Source organism: Ranitomeya imitator, chromosome 5 (assembly GCF_032444005.1).
Source record: "Ranitomeya imitator isolate aRanImi1 chromosome 5, aRanImi1.pri, whole genome shotgun sequence".
In the NCBI taxonomy this organism is placed as follows: Eukaryota; Metazoa; Chordata; class Amphibia; order Anura; family Dendrobatidae; genus Ranitomeya; species Ranitomeya imitator.
Genome location: NC_091286.1, coordinates 190,695,534 through 190,712,286, shown reverse-complemented (window position 1 = coordinate 190,712,286; position 16,753 = coordinate 190,695,534). Strand labels below are relative to the sequence as shown.

The following is a 16,753-nucleotide window of genomic DNA, read 5'->3' as shown; positions in this document are numbered from 1 at the left end:
TGCATCAAAAAGAAGGAATCTCCTGCTCCTGCAAGAGTTGCTGAGGTGTGTTAAGAACGTAATCATATTTCACCAGACGAAGCTGCACTGGCAGTGATATGCATGTGGCTTCCCACACACCCCTGATCCCGGGACTTTCTCTTTACCCACCATGGCAACCCCTGACGACCTGGCCTTATGATTTGACTGCCCTATATGGTGACTTATAGCGCTTCTCTAAACTACATCTTTGGCTTACCTGCATGTATTCCTTCTTGCTGGGTCTCCTTAATTATGCCTCTATTATAGGACAGTTCATGTAGAAAAGCCGCGGAGACACCATCACGTGTTTCTCAACACAAGCCATAAATAGCCAGGTCTTTCACCGGGAAGGAACAACCACGGGAAGGGCAGCATCCAAAAAGGAAAACCACCTATGCCAAAACATGATATCCATCCACAGACAGCTGTTTCGGGGTTTCCTTTTTGGATGCTGCCCTTCCCGTGGTTGTTCCTTCCCAGTGAAAGACCTGGCTATTTATTGCTTGCGTTGAGAAACACGTGATGGTGTCTTCGCGGCTTTTCTACATGCATTTGCATATTTCCCATAAGGGATGGGGGCAGTGATCTGGATCACTGCGCTGAGAAACATATGATGGTGTCTCCTGTTGTGAATTCTGTGGCTGAGTTCACTTCTGTGGTCACAAGTGGTATTGCAGTCTCTGGGCTTCCTCCCTCAGGTGTTTTGGTGAGCTCGTTGGCTGCCTTGCTATTTAGCTCCACCTGAGTCTGTCTTCCTTGCTCCTTGTCAATGTTCCAGTGTTGGATCTGAGCTACTGCATCTTTCCTTGGGCCTGCTGCTCTGCTAGATAAGTGCTTCTAGTTTGTTTTCTGTTTTTTCTGTCCAGCTTGCTATTATCTTTTGCTGGAAGCTCTGAGAAGCAAAGGGGTGCACCGCCGTGCTGTTAGTTCGGCACGGTGGGTCTTTTTGCCCCTTTGCGTGGTTTTCGTTTTAGGGTTTTTTGTAGACTGCATAGTTCTCTTTGCTATCCTCGCTCTGTCTAGAATATCGGGCCTCACTTTGCTGAATCTATTTCATTCCTACGTTTGTCTTTTCATCTTGCTAACAGTCATTATATGTGGGGGGCTGCCTATTCCTTTGGGGTATTTCTCTGAGGTAAGTCAGGCTTGTATTTCTATCTGCAGGCTAGTCAGCTCCTCAGGCAGTGTCGAGTTGCATAGGTAGTTATAGGCGCAATCCACTGCTGCTTATAGTTGTGTGAGGATAGATCAGGTACTGCAGTCTACAGAGATTCCACGTCTCAGAGCTCGTCCTATTGTTTTTGGTTATTGCCAGATCTCTGTATGTGCGCTGATTACTGCACGCTGTGTTGCCTGATTGCCAGCCATAACAGTACAAGGAGACTATCCAATGATTTCCAATAGAGGGAAAAAAAAAAATCCTGACATCATTTTTTTTTCTTAGCTCTGTCTTCAGTCTTTTTTTTCCCCTAGACATTAGAGTGCTTCAGGACACAGCTGTGGACATGGATATTCAGGCTCTGTGCTCCTCAATGGATAATCTCGTTGTAAATGTACAAAAGATTCAAGATACTATTGATCAGAAATCGATGCTAGAACCAAGAATTCCGATTCCTGATTTGTTTTTTGGTGACAGAACTAAGTTCCTGAGCTTCAGAAATAATTGTAAGCTATTTTTGGCCTTGAAACCTCATTCTTCTGGTAATCCTATTCAACAGGTTTTGATTATTATTTCTTTTTTGCGCGGCGACCCACAGGACTGGGCGTTTTCTCTTGCACCAGGAGATTCTGCATTGAGTAATGTTGATACATTTTTCCAGGCGCTGGGATTGCTTTACGATGAGCCTAATTCAGTGGATCAAGCTGAGAAAAATCTGCTGGCTTTATGCCAGGGTCAGGATGATGTAGAAGTATATTGTCAGAAATTTAGGAAATGGTCAGTACTCACTCTGTGGAATGAATCTGCACTAGCGGCTTTGTTCAGAAAGGGTCTCTCTGAAGCTCTTAAGGATGTAATGGTGGGATTTCCTATGCCTGCTGGTTTGAATGAGTCTATGTCCTTGGCCATTCAGATCGGTCGTCGCTTGCGCGAGCGTAAATCTGTGCACCATCTGGCGGTATTGTCTGAGAGTAAGCCTGAGCCTATGCAGTGCGACAGGACTATGACTAAAGTAGAACGGCACGAACACAGACGTCTGAACAGACTGTGTTTCTATTGTGGTGATTCTACTCATGCTATTTCTAATTGTCCTAAACGCACTAGGCGGTTCGATAGCTCTGCCGTTATTGGTACTGTACAGTCCAAATTCCTTTTGTCCATTACCTTAATGTGCTCTTTGTCATCATATTCTGTCATGGCGTTTGTGGATTCAGGCGCTGCCCTGAATCTGATGGATTTGGATTATGCTAAACGTTGTGGATTTTTCTTGGAGCCTTTGCGGTGTCCTATTCCGTTGAGAGGAATTGATGCTACACCTTTGGCCAAGAATAAGCCTCAGTACTGGGCCCAGCTGACCATGTGCATGGCTCCTGCACATCAGGAAGTTATTCGCTTTCTGGTACTGCATAATTTGCATGATGTGGTCGTGTTGGGGTTGCCATGGCTACAAACCCATAATCCAGTATTGGATTGGAACTCTATGTCGGTAACCAGCTGGGGTTGTCAGGGAGTACATGGTGATGTTCCATTTTTGTCTATTTCGTCATCCATTCCTTCTGACATCCCAGAGTTCTTGTCGGACTTTCAGGATGTATTTGAAGAGTCCAAGTCTGATGCCCTACCTCCGCATAGGAATTGTGATTGTGCTATCGATTTGATTCCTGGTAGTAAATTCCCTAAGGGTCGTTTATTTAATTTGTCCGTACCTGAACACACCGCTATGCGCAGTTATGTGAAGGAGTCCCTGGAGAAGGGACATATTCGCCCATCGTCGTCACCATTGGGAGCAGGGTTCTTTTTTGTAGCCAAGAAGGATGGTTCGCTAAGACCGTGTATTGATTACCGCCTTCTTAATAAGATCACTGTTAAGTTTCAGTATCCCTTGCCATTGATATCTGACTTGTTTGCTCGGATTAAGGGGGCTAGTTGGTTTACTAAGATTGATCTTCGTGGTGCGTATAATCTGGTGAGAATCAGGCAGGGAGATGAATGGAAAACGGCACTTAATACGCCCGAGGGTCATTTTGAGTATCTGGTGATGCCGTTCGGACTTGCCAATGCTCCATCTGTTTTTCAGTCTTTTATGCATGACATTTTCCGTGAGTATCTGGATAAATTCTTGATTGTTTACTTGGATGACATTTTGATCTTCTCAGATGATTGGGAGTCTCATGTGAAGCAAGTCAGAATGGTTTTCCAGGTACTGCGTGCTAATTCCTTGTTCGTGAAGGGATCAAAGTGTCTCTTCGGTGTGCAGAAAGTTTCATTTTTGGGGTTCATCTTTTCCCCTTCTACTATCGAGATGGATCCGGTTAAGGTTCAGGCCATCCAGGATTGGACTCAGCCGACATCTCTGAAAAGTCTGCAGAAATTCCTGGGCTTTGCTAATTTTTATCGTCGCTTCATCTGTAATTTTTCTAGCATTGCCAGACCATTGACCGATTTGACCAAGAAGGGTGCTGATTTGGTTAATTGGTCTTCTGCTGCCGTGGAAGCTTTTCAGGAGTTGAAGCGTCGTTTTTGCTGTGCCCCTGTGTTGTGTCAACCTGATGTTTCTCTTCCGTTCCAGGTCGAGGTTGATGCTTCTGAGATTGGTGCAGGGGCGGTTTTGTCACAGAGAGGTTCTGGTTGCTCAGTGTTCAAACCATGTGCTTTCTTTTCCAGGAAATTTTCTGCTGCTGAGCGTAATTATGATGTGGGCAACCGAGAGTTGCTGGCCATGAAGTGGGCATTCGAGGAGTGGCGTCATTGGCTTGAGGGTGCTAGGCATCGCGTGGTGGTTTTGACTGATCATAAGAACCTTACTTATCTTGAGTCTGCCAAGCGCTTGAATCCTAGACAGGCCCGTTGGTCGTTATTTTTTGCTCGTTTTGATTTTGTGGTTTCGTACCTTCCGGGCTCTAAAAATGTGAAGGCGGATGCTCTGTCTAGGAGTTTTGTGCCCGATTCTCCGGGGTTATCTGAGCCGGCGAGTATCCTCAAGGAAGGAGTCATTGTGTCTGCCATCTCCCCTGATTTGCGGAGAGTGTTGCAGAAATTTCAGGCTAATAAACCTGATCGTTGTCCGGCCGAGAAACTGTTCGTCCCTGATAGGTGGACTAGTAAAGTTATCTCTGAACTTCATTGTTCGGTGCTGGCCGGTCATCCAGGAATCTTTGGTACCAGGGAGTTGGTTGCTAGATCCTTCTGGTGGCCATCTCTGTCACGGGATGTGCGTGCTTTTGTGCAGTCCTGTGGAATTTGTGCTAGGGCTAAGCCCTGCTGTTCACGTGCCAGTGGGTTGCTTTTGCCCTTGCCGGTCCCGAAGAGGCCTTGGACACATATTTCGATGGATTTCATTTCTGACCTTCCCGTTTCTCAAAAAATGTCGGTCATTTGGGTGGTCTGTGATCGCTTTTCTAAAATGGTCCATCTGGTGCCCTTGGTTAAATTGCCTTCCTCCTCTGATTTGGTGCCTTTGTTCTTTCAGCATGTGGTTCGTTTACATGGCATTCCTGAGAATATTGTTTCTGACAGAGGTTCCCAGTTTGTCTCGAGGTTCTGGCGAGCCTTTTGTGGTAGGATGGGCATTGACCTATCTTTTTCCTCGGCCTTCCATCCTCAGACTAATGGCCAGACCGAACGAACCAATCAGACCTTGGAAACATATCTGAGATGTTTTGTTTCCGCTGACCAGGATGATTGGGTGTCATTTTTGCCGTTGGCTGAGTTCGCCCTTAATAATCGGGCCAGCTCGGCTACCTTGGTCTCTCCATTTTTCTGCAATTCTGGGTTCCATCCTCGTTTCTCTTCAGGACAGGTTGAGTCTTCGGACTGTCCTGGTGTGGATTCTGTGGTGGACAGGTTGCAGCAGATCTGGACTCAGGTAGTGGACAATTTGACCTTGTCCCAGGAGAAGGCTCAGCTTTTCGCTAATCGCAGACGCCGTGTGGGACCCCGACTTCGTGTTGGGGATCTGGTTTGGTTATCTTCTCGTCATATTCCTATGAAGGTTTCCTCTCCTAAATTTAAACCTCGTTTTATTGGTCCGTATAGGATTTCTGAGATTCTCAATCCGGTGTCTTTTCGTCTGACCCTCCCAGACTCCTTTTCCATACATAATGTATTCCATAGGTCGTTGTTGAGGAGATACGTGGCACCTATGGTTCCATCTGTGGAGCCTCCTGCCCCTGTTTTGGTGGAGGGGGAATTGGAGTATATTGTGGAGAAGATTTTGGATTCTCGTGTCTCTAGACGGAGACTCCAGTATCTGGTCAAATGGAAGGGTTATGCTCAGGAAGATAATTCCTGGGTTTTTGCCTATGATGTCCATGCCCCAGATCTTGTTCGTGCCTTTCATGTGGCTCATCCTGGTCGGCCTGGGGGTTCTGGTGAGGGTTCGGTGACCCCTCCTCAAGGGGGGGGTACTGTTGTGAATTCTGTGGCTGAGTTCACTTCTGTGGTCACAAGTGGTATTGCAGTCTCTGGGCTTCCTCCCTCAGGTGTTTTGGTGAGCTCGTTGGCTGCCTTGCTATTTAGCTCCACCTGAGTCTGTCTTCCTTGCTCCTTGTCAATGTTCCAGTGTTGGATCTGAGCTACTGCATCTTTCCTTGGGCCTGCTGCTCTGCTAGATAAGTGCTTCTAGTTTGTTTTCTGTTTTTTCTGTCCAGCTTGCTATTATCTTTTGCTGGAAGCTCTGAGAAGCAAAGGGGTGCACCGCCGTGCTGTTAGTTCGGCACGGTGGGTCTTTTTGCCCCTTTGCGTGGTTTTCGTTTTAGGGTTTTTTGTAGACTGCATAGTTCTCTTTGCTATCCTCGCTCTGTCTAGAATATCGGGCCTCACTTTGCTGAATCTATTTCATTCCTACGTTTGTCTTTTCATCTTGCTAACAGTCATTATATGTGGGGGGCTGCCTATTCCTTTGGGGTATTTCTCTGAGGTAAGTCAGGCTTGTATTTCTATCTGCAGGCTAGTCAGCTCCTCAGGCAGTGTCGAGTTGCATAGGTAGTTATAGGCGCAATCCACTGCTGCTTATAGTTGTGTGAGGATAGATCAGGTACTGCAGTCTACAGAGATTCCACGTCTCAGAGCTCGTCCTATTGTTTTTGGTTATTGCCAGATCTCTGTATGTGCGCTGATTACTGCACGCTGTGTTGCCTGATTGCCAGCCATAACAGTCTCCGCAGTGTTGGATGTTTTTATCTCCCCGAGGTCATTCATCCTTATGTTTATAGTCCTTTTACTAGGCACTGCTCCTAATAGCCAGTTTCCTACTCCACACTGATTAGGGGCAAATACCCCGAAACAGCTGTCTGTGGATGGATACCATGTTTTGGCATAGGTGGTTTTCCTTTTTGGATGCTGCCCTTCCCATGGTTGTTCCTTCCCTGTGAAAGACCTGGCTATTTATTGCTTGCGTTGAGAAACACGTGATGGTGTCTCCGCGGCTTTTCTACATGCATTTGCATATTTCCCATAAGGGATGGGGGCAGTGTTCTGGATCACTGCGTTGAGAAACACGTGATGGTGTTTCCGGGGTGTTGGATGTTTTGATCTCCCCAAGGTCATTCATCCTTATGTTTACAGTCCTTTTACTAGGCACTGCTCCTAATAGCCAGTTTCCTACTCCACACTGATGAGGGGCAAATACCCCGAAATAGCTGTCTGTGGATGGATACCATGTTTTGGCATAGGTGGTTTTCCTTTTTGGATGCTGCCCTTCCTGTGGTTGTTCCTTCCCGGTGGAAGACCTGGCTATTTATTGCTTGCGTTGAGAAACACGTGATAGTGTCTCCGCGGCTTTTCTACATGCATTTGCATATTTCCCATAAGGGATGGGGGCAGTGTTCTGGATCACTGCGTTGAGAAACACGTGATGGTGTCTCCGCGGTGTTGGATGTTTTGATCTCCCCGAGGTCATTCATCCTTATGTCTATTATAGGACAGCACACCATAAGGATCTCTACTTTGTTGCCCCCTTTCGCGTAACTATGTATACATACTAATATATTAATATACCAGTCTTTTTTTGTTATATTACACATCTAGTCACTTAAGGGGTTATTCCATTATCAGGCCTTTTTTATACCAATCTTGGGAATGCCCAACTTTGGCTGTTTATATGCTATCATACCTATAATATGTATTTTGTATAGCTCCCCCTGTTCTCACCATATCCAGGGACAGCCCCATCATACTGTATCTTTGTGGCAATTTGTTATTCATGTATGTATTACAATTTCTGGTTTAACTACATATATTTGGCCACATGGACCATACTGACATCTCAGGTGTTGTATTGTTATTCTCCTGTTTTTAATGGTTTTTATTAATTGTGTGTTTTTGGTTGTTAATAAAATATTTTGTTACTTTTCCTATACTTAAGTGTGCACATATTATACGCATTGGTCTTTTTCTCTTTTTTAATTCTATTTACTCCTTCATGCATTGTGCAACATCCTTCCTCTATACTTACACCTACTATACCTGTATTGATTGTGTAGTGCACCCTATCCCTCTTTTGCGGTCTAGGGACATAATATTAGACAACAGTGAGGTTGACATCGAACTAGGATCCCTGGAGTAGGAGGTAGCAGAAAGGAGGATGGACTATTTCCTTTGAACATAAAATAAAAAGTTTGTTTTAAATGTTGCACAGGCTTTGAAAAAGTTGTAGCACTGTAGTGGTGTCACTGTTGCTAGAAGCTGAAGTGGAGTGTTTAGTAGATTTGAATATAGTTAGATCAAACCTAAGATTGGTATTTCCTGCCAATAGAAAAAACCCTATCTAGTGTGCAGATATCACTAAAAAGATAGGAATATGTTGCTGATATTTGTCAGAGACTTAATAGGATAAATAATGAGGTTGACATTGAAGAAGGACCCCTGAAAAAGGGTTTTTCGGACAGATAGTGTTGACCATTTCCTTTGAACATACACTACCGTTCAAAAGTTTAGGGTCACTTAGAAATTTCCTTATTTTTGAAAGAAAAGCACGTTTTTTTCCAATTAAGCTAACATTAAATGATTCAGAAATACACTCTATACATTGTTAATGTGGCAAATGACTATTCCAGCTGCAAGCGTCTGGTTTGTAATGCAATATCTTCATAGGTGTATAGAGGACCATTTCCAACAACTATCACTCCAGTGTTCTTATGCTACTTTGTGTTTGCTAACTGTCTAAGAAGGCTAATGCATGGTTAGAATTCCCTTGTGCAAGTATGTTAGCACAGCTGAAAACAGTTTGGCTGATTAGAGAACCTATAAACCTCACCTTCCTTTGAGCTAGTTGAGAATCTGGAGCATTACATTTGTTGGTTCCATTAAACTCTCAAAATGGCCAGAAAAAAGAACTGTCATGTGAAACTCGACACTCTATTCTTGTTCTTAGAAATGAAGGCTATACCATGCGAGAAATTGCTGAGAAACTGAAGATTTCCTACAACAGTGTGTACTACTCCTTTCAGAGGAAAGCACACACAGGCTTTAACAGAGTAGAAAGAGAAGTGGGAGGCCTCGCTGCACAACTGAGCAACAAGACAAGTACATTAGAGTCTGTAGTTTGAGAACTCGACGCCTCACAGGTCCTCAACTGGCAGCTTCATTAAACAGTACACGCAAAATGCCAGTGCCAACGTCTACAATGCAAAGGCGACTCTGTGATGCTGGCCTTCAGGGCAGAGTGGCAAAGAAAAAGCCATATCTGAGATTGACTAATAAAAGGAAAAGATTAATATGGGCTAAAGAACACAGACATGGGACAGAGAAAGATTGGAAAAAAGTGTTATGGACAGACGAATCCAAGTTTGAGTTGTTTGGATCACACAGAAGAACATTTGTGAGATGCAGAACAACTGAAAACATGCTGCAAGAGTGTCTGACGCCATCTGTCAAGCATGGTGGAGGTAATGTGATGGTCTGGGGTTGCTTTGGTGCTGGTAAAGTGGGAGATTTATACAAGGTAAAAGGGATTTTGAATAGGGAAGGATATAACTCCATTTTGCAATGCCATGCCAGATCCTGTGGACAGCGCTTGATTGGAGCCAATTTCATCCTACAACAGGACAATGACCCAAAGCACACCTCCAAATTATGCAAGAACTATTTAGGGAAAAAGCAGGCAACTGGTATTCTATCTGTAATGGAGTGCCCAACGCAGTCACCAGATCTCAACCCCATTGAGCTGTTGTGGGAGCAGCTAGACCGTATGGCAGTGCCCATCAAGCCAAACCAACTTGTGGGTGGGGATTCTGGAAGCATGGGGTGAAATTTCCCCAGATTACCTCAGCTAATTAACCCCTTCACCCCCGGAGCTTTTTCCGTTTTTTTTCATTTTCGTTTTTCGCTCCCCTCCTTCCCATAGCCATAACTTTTTTATTTTTCCGTCAATATGGCCATGTGAGGGCTTATTTTTTGCGGGACGAGATGTACTTTTGAACGATACCATTGGTTTTACCATGCCATGTAACAGAAAACGGGAAAAAAATTCCAAGTGTGATGAAATTGCAAAAAAAGTGCAATCTCACACTTGTTTTTTGTATGGCTTTTTTTGCTAGGTTCACCAAATGCTAAAACTAACCTGCCATTATGATTCTCCAGGTCATTACGAGTTCATAGACACCTAACATGTCTAGGTTATTTTTTATCTAAGTGGTGAAAAAAAATTCAAAAGTTTGCTAAAAAAAAAAAAAAAATTGCGCGATTTCCCGATACCCGTAGCGTCTCCAATTTTCGTGATCTGGGGTCAGTTGAGGGCTTATTTTTTGTGTGCCGAGCTGGCGTTTTTAATGATACCATTTTTGTGTAGATACGTTCTTTTGATCGCCCGTTATTGCATTTTAATGCAATGTTGCGGCGACCAAAAAAAGTAATTTTGTTGTTTTGATTTTTTTTCTCGCTACGCCATTTAGCGGTCAGGTTAATCCTTTGTTTTTATTGATAGATCGGGCGATTCTGAACGCGGCGATACCAAATATGTGTATGTTGGATTTTTTTTAATTGTTTTATTTTGATTGGGGCGAAAGGGGGGTGATTTGAACTTTTATATATTTTTTATTTTTTTTAATATTTTTAAACACTTTTTTTTTTAAATTTAGCATGCTTCAATAGCCTCCATAGGAGGCTAGAAGCATGCACTACACGATCGCCTCTGCTACATAGAGGTGAAGTACAGATCACCTCTATATAGCAGAAATGCAGGTGTACTTTGAACGCCGACCACATGGTGGCGCTCAAAGCAATCGGCCATCAACAACCATATAGGTCTCAAGGAGACCTCTGGTTGTTATGGCAATGCACTGCTGACCCCCGATCATGTGACGGGGGTCAGCGGTGCGAGAACATCCGGCCGCGCGGCCGGGAGCGCTAGTTAAATGCCGCTGTCAGCGCTTGACGGCGGCATTTAACTAGTTAATGGGCGTGGGCGGATCGCGATTCCGCTCGCGCTCATTGCGCGCACATGTCAGCTGTACAAAACAGCTGACATGTTGCGGCTTTCAGGTGGGCTCACCGCCGGAGCCCACCTCAAAGCAGGGGATCTGCCAGCTGACGTTCTATTCCGTCAGCTGGCAGAAAGGGGTTAACTGCTAGAATGCCAAAGGTCTGCAATGCTCTAATTGCGGCAAAGGAGCATTCTTTGACAAAAGCTAAGTTTGAAGGAGAAAATTATTACTTCAAATAAAAATCTTTTTTTTTTAACCTTGTCAATGTCTGGACTAGAGTTTCAATTCATTTGGCAACTCATTTGATTAATAAAAGTATGAGTTTTCATGGAAAACACAAAATTGTCTGGGTGACCCTAAAATTTTGAACGGTAGTGTATTAAGTGAAGGTTTTCCTAAAGTTTTGAATATTTTATCTTTCAAAGCCAAAGATAAATGTAAAATGCACTTTCAATACATAGTTACATACAACTTACCTGAATCACAGACTGTTGCAATGTCTCCTGTTGTTTCACTAGCGGACACTGCTGTTACCGGACTTTTGTGGCCAGTGAGACTTTGAACATAGCATAATCTTAAAAAGGAAAAAAAAATAAATTAATAATTCCTTGAACATATACACGTAATTAATAAGACATTTTTTAATTGGGCACATTTAAGGATTTAGGTCCAAACACAGCCACACCATAATCGATGTGCCCAATCCCACACTTATGTCTTAAAAGGGGTTGGAGGTTGTTTTTTTTTTAACTGTTTACTTGCTTGCAGGAAGTTAGGTATCTATGGTTATGACCACTGATATAGTGACAGTTAGTTACCTAGTTGCTAGTGGACGTAACCATAGATACATAAAGTCCAGCAATGGCTGCACATGAGAAAAGAGACATAGCAAATAAAAAAAATATACAACATTTCTAATTGGAGGAATAGGCTCATATATTAGAAATACCTCTTTAATATTTTCAAAGCATTTACAACATGCAAAACACTACAGGAGAGGGAAGGAGAGTTAGGGTGCATTCATACTGACCGATAATCGTGAACAAGTGTTTCTAGTAATGCTTGTTTCAAATGAAATTAGTTTTAAACTAATAGGACATGCGCTTCTGTGATCATTAATATTCCATGTGCACAGAATAATCTCTTTCCAATGATTTTGTGCATATAGGAAGTGTGGTCGGCCTGTCTAAACAAGCAATTAAATGATTGCTGGTAATTTACAGCCGCAGGCTGGATAGTGTAAATGAGCTTTTAGCATATTGGAAACAAAATGAACAGGCACTGAGGGTGTCAAACCAACACAACTAAATACAGTCAAATAAAAAAGCAAAAAGCAAGTACTAGAGCCAGAATATTCTTTGTGGATTGAGTTAGCGCACTTTGCCCTCCTGTCCTGCTCCTGCCATCTCAGCTCTATAGATCCGTTGCTCGGCATATCCAGAGTCTAGTTGAGGCTATATAAGCAATCTCACTTCTCCTATGTAAAGTACATACAGCAGCTTCAGTGTCTTGCATGTGATGTATATACAGCAGTGTAATGACTCCTATGTGATTTATACTGCAGCCTCATGTCTGCTATGTGATGCATACAGCAGCCTCATGGCTGTTACGCTATTCATACAGCAGTCTTAGTGGATGCTATGTGACGTTTACAGCAGTCTCAAGTCTGCTATGTTGTATATACAGCAGTCATAATTCCCTGATAATGTAAACTGCAGTCTCAAAGTCTCCTATGTGATGTATTCAGCAGTCTGTGTCTCCTAAGTAATGTATACACAGCAGTCTTAGTGTATGCTATGTGATGTATACGGGAGAGTTTCAGTGTATCCTATATAATGTATATATACTGTCTGGGCAATTATTAAGCAATTTGAATTTTTGATTATTTATTTTATTATTGAATAGCTACAGTGCTGTGGGTCAATCCAGAAGTTTAATAAACCTGAATATTTAAAAAAGAAAAAATTAGATTTTGTTTTTCTAATGAGAATATCCACGTGTGTAAAGCTATTGAACAACTATTGATGATCAACTTTTTCGGCAGCACCAACTGCAGCTTTCCAGACACTGTTCAGATATTCAAAGAAGGGTGCTGTTTTCCTTCATCATAAATGTTTAAGAAGGGCCTACAAGTTCTCAATAGGGTATAGGTGAGGTGAGGAAAGGGCCATGTAATTATATTTTAATCTTCAAGGCCTTTACTGGCCAGCCAAGCAGTAGAGTACTTTGATGCATATGATGGAGCATTGTCCTGCTTATAAATCATGGTTTTCATGAAAGATCCAGCCAGTCTTTTTCCATTACCACTGCTTGAAAAAATTGTCTTCTAAAACCTGACAGTAGGGTTGGGAGTTGATTTTAAGTCAGTTTGCAACCCCAAAAGGTTCAATTAACTCGTCTTTAATAAAACCAACTCACATCACAACCCCATCTGCACCTTGCTGACATCTGAGTCGAAGCACAGGTCTGTTCCCATTACTGTTCCAGCTATGGGCCCATTCATATGGTCCATCAAGAGTCACTCTCACCTCATCAGTCGATAAAACCTTTGTGTGAGGGACAAGGGAGAATCCATTTTGGATTTTAAGTCTACCTCCACTCCTGAAATGTGCCCCCACCCTTGGGATTCCACAGGCTCTTTGTTTTCTTTTAATTAAAGGAGGTAGGAAAAGCTCTTTTGAAGTTGTTAACACAAGGGTGTGAACTCTTGTGCAGCTGTGGAAACCTGAACCTTTTTGTGTGACCAAGCACATGGAAAAGTAAGGCTAGGAGGTATTGAATATGGGAAATGACTTATAATAACAAAATGCAATATGTCTAATATGAACCAAGCACATATTCCGAATCGGCGTCCCTTTCCCCACGTGCACATATTAGTTATCCACCTGTAGCACTCTGGATCATAGAGTTATAACGCATAGCTAGCAATAATTGCATACGGTAGTCATATTTAGTCTCTATGCGCAGATAAAATCCAGCAGAATCCAGTGGCGGTACAACCACCCCATTCAGAGCTTCGGGCACAAAGATATGGGCAAGACACGGTTCTAGGCAGAAAATAATATTCTCAGACATGGGAGGAGAGAGGCTGCACCACCCAGGGGTGGGAGCAGATGTGTGAGGTAGCAGCCTAGGAGATACAGTGGGGCAAAAAAGTATTTAGTCAGTCAGCAATAGTGCAAGTTCCACCACTTAAAAAGATGAGAGGCGTCTGTAATTTACATCATAGGTAGACCTCAACTATGGGAGACAAACTGAGAAAAAAAAATCCAGAAAATCACATTGTCTGTTTTTTTTATCATTTTTTTTGCATGTTATGGTGGAAAATAAGTATTTGGTCAGAAACAAACAATCAAGATTTCTGGCTCTCACAGACCTGTAACTTCTTCTTTAAGAGTCTCCTCTTTCCTCCACTCATTACCTGTAGTAATGGTACCTGTTTAAACTTGTTATCAGTATAAAAAGACACCTGTGCACACCCTCAAACAGTCTGACTCCAAACTCCACTATGGTGAAGACCAAAGAGCTGTCAAAGGACACCAGAAACAAAATTGTAGCCCTGCACCAGGCTGGGAAGACTGAATCTGCAATAGCCAACCAGCTTGGAGTGAAGAAATCAACAGTGGGAGCAATAATTAGAAAATGGAAGACATACAAGACCACTGATAATTTCCCTCGATGTGGGGCTCCACGCAAAATCCCACCCCGTGGGGTCAGAATGATCACAAGAACGGTGAGCAAATATCCCAGAACCACGCGGGGGGACCTAGTGAATGAACTGCAGAGAGCTGGGACCAATGTAACAAGGTCTACCATAAGTAACACACTACGCCACCATGGACTCAGATCCTGCAGTGCCAGACGTGTCCCACTGCTTAAGCCAGTACATGTCCGGGCCCGTCTGAAGTTTGATAGAGAGCATTTGGATGATCCAGAGGAGTTTTGGGAGAATGTCCTATGGTCTGATGAAACCAAACTGGAACTGTTTGGTAGAAACACAACTTGTCATGTTTGGAGGAAAAAGAATACTGAGTTGCATCCATCAAACACCATACCTACTGTAAAGCATGGTGGTGGAAACATCATGCTTTGGGGCTGTTTCTCTGCAAAGGGGCCAGGACGACTGATCCGGGTACATGAAAGAATGAATGGGGCCATGTATCGTGAGATTTTGAGTGCAAACCTCCTTCCATCAGCAAGGGCATTGAAGATGAAACGTGGCTGGGTCTTTCAACATGACAATGATCCAAAGCACACCGCCAGGGCAACGAAGGAGTGGCTTCGTAAGAAGCATTTCAAGGTCCTGGAGTGGCCTAGCCAGTCTCCAGATCTCAACCCTATAGAAAACCTTTGGAGGGAGTTGAAAGTCCGTGTTGCCAAGCGAAAAGCCAAAAACATCACTGCTCTAGGGAGATCTGCATGGAGGAATGGGCCAACATACCAACAACAGTGTGTGGCAACCTTGTGAAGACTTAGAGGTCAAACGTTTTCTGTGTCATTGCCAACAAAGGATATATTACAAAGTATTGAGATGAAATTTTGTTTCTGACCAAATACTTATTTTCCACCATAATATGCAAATAAAATGTTAAAAAAACAGACAATGTGATTTTCTGGATTTTTTTTTCTCAGTTTGTCTCCCATAGTTGAGGTCTACCTGTGATGTAAATTACAGACGCCTCTCATCTTTTTAAGTGGTGGAACTTGCACTATTGCTGACTGACTAAATACTTTTTTGCCCCACTGTATAAGGCAGCCCCTCATTTGGGACAGGGGTTTTCTGATGGCCGGAGTATACGTTTGCTGACACAGCCCGGAAAACATGTAACTAAGATTTGGATCTGTGATCCATCAGTGCCTCCCTGTGGTCACATACTACATAACAAGGTAAATGCAACTTATCTATACCCTATCCTTGTACTACGCTCCTGACTGTCAATATTTGCTCTTGTACGTATAGCTGTATTTTCTAGTGCGCCTCTTCGGCGATTAAATATAAAAATAATCTTGGGTGGCTCTTTTATCTCGATCCACGAATCCCTACATCTGCACGCTCTGTTGGTTATATTATACGCTACCCCAGGGTTGGTTCCTGACCCGATCTAAGCCTGATGTCAGACAGCGCTTATTTTAAATGAGGAACTGGTGGCAGAATACCGTATTATTTTAGTGAGGAACTCTGGCAGTGACGGCTGGGAGGTTTAGATATGTATCCCCAGCCTGAACTGGTGATATATATTCCCCCTCATTGGGAGTGCCTCACTAACTCGTACCTATAAGGGAAGCCTTTCTGGTGACTATTTGCCCTCAGTGCAGTTCCCTGACTGACCTGAGGCAAGTGGTGGCGCCAGAGAGCGACCTCTGCTGGGCCCTTCTCTCCCCTCCCCTGAGGTGAGCGAAGGCAATGCCCCCTTCCCCTGTGAGATCCCTTACAGATTGGTGGCAGCACGGTGGGATCCAGATAATAGTGTGCGTGGGATCCCTACTCCCAGACACTAAGGACTAACAGCAGTAGCTTATGCAGCTGGAGTCCTAAGATCAGCTCAGCACTAGACAGTCCAAGTGCAAAGTACAGTAGGTGTGTGGGTGCACGGGTTGCCGCTGTGTCCGTGACCAGGGGCTGAAAAGACTGGGTGCAAGTACTCGAAGTCGGACAAGAATGATGGCTGCAGAGCTAGCCCGTAATGTGGAGAATGACTGTACTGGTTCCAAAGAAGAGGTGAACCAGGGAGGGTCCTGCCCGGATGCCCCAAGTGCCTCACCACCAGTGCACTACCCTGCCGCAGGAGGGCACCCTCCTACTGCCCTTCTCCCCGGACAGCTCAGATCGGAGGCCCTCATTCAAGCTGCCCTGGCGAGTCTCGAGGCGCAGCGTGAGGAAGCCTACACAGCCCTCCTGAAAGCAGCAGAGCGCAAGGCAGATCGAGAGGTGGAAGAGCACCAGGCAGATCGAGAGGCGGCGCAAGCAGAGCGCCAAGCCTGGCGAGAGCATCAGCTGGAGTTGGCCCGGCAGGGTCTCCTACCGCTCACCACAGCACCTCTGGAACCCAAGACAGCCAAGGTCCGAGCCGAGGACTTCCCCTTGCTGGAGAAGGATGGAGATCTGGACTCCTTTCTGCAAGCCTTTGAGCAGACCTGCCAACAGCACCAT

At 44.1% G+C, this 16,753-nt stretch overlaps 1 protein-coding gene across 2 annotated transcripts in view; it reads right to left on the bottom strand.

Moving 5' to 3' along the window:
- LYST (lysosomal trafficking regulator) overlaps positions 1-16,753 on the bottom strand; it is a 604,516-nt gene that overhangs the window by 58,699 nt on the left and 529,064 nt on the right. For both annotated transcript variants that reach the window (XM_069769439.1, XM_069769441.1), the window contains exon 49: positions 11,079-11,176. In XM_069769439.1, coding sequence (XP_069625540.1) covers positions 11,079-11,176 — 98 coding nt within the window. The remainder of the gene's footprint in view (positions 1-11,078; positions 11,177-16,753) is intronic.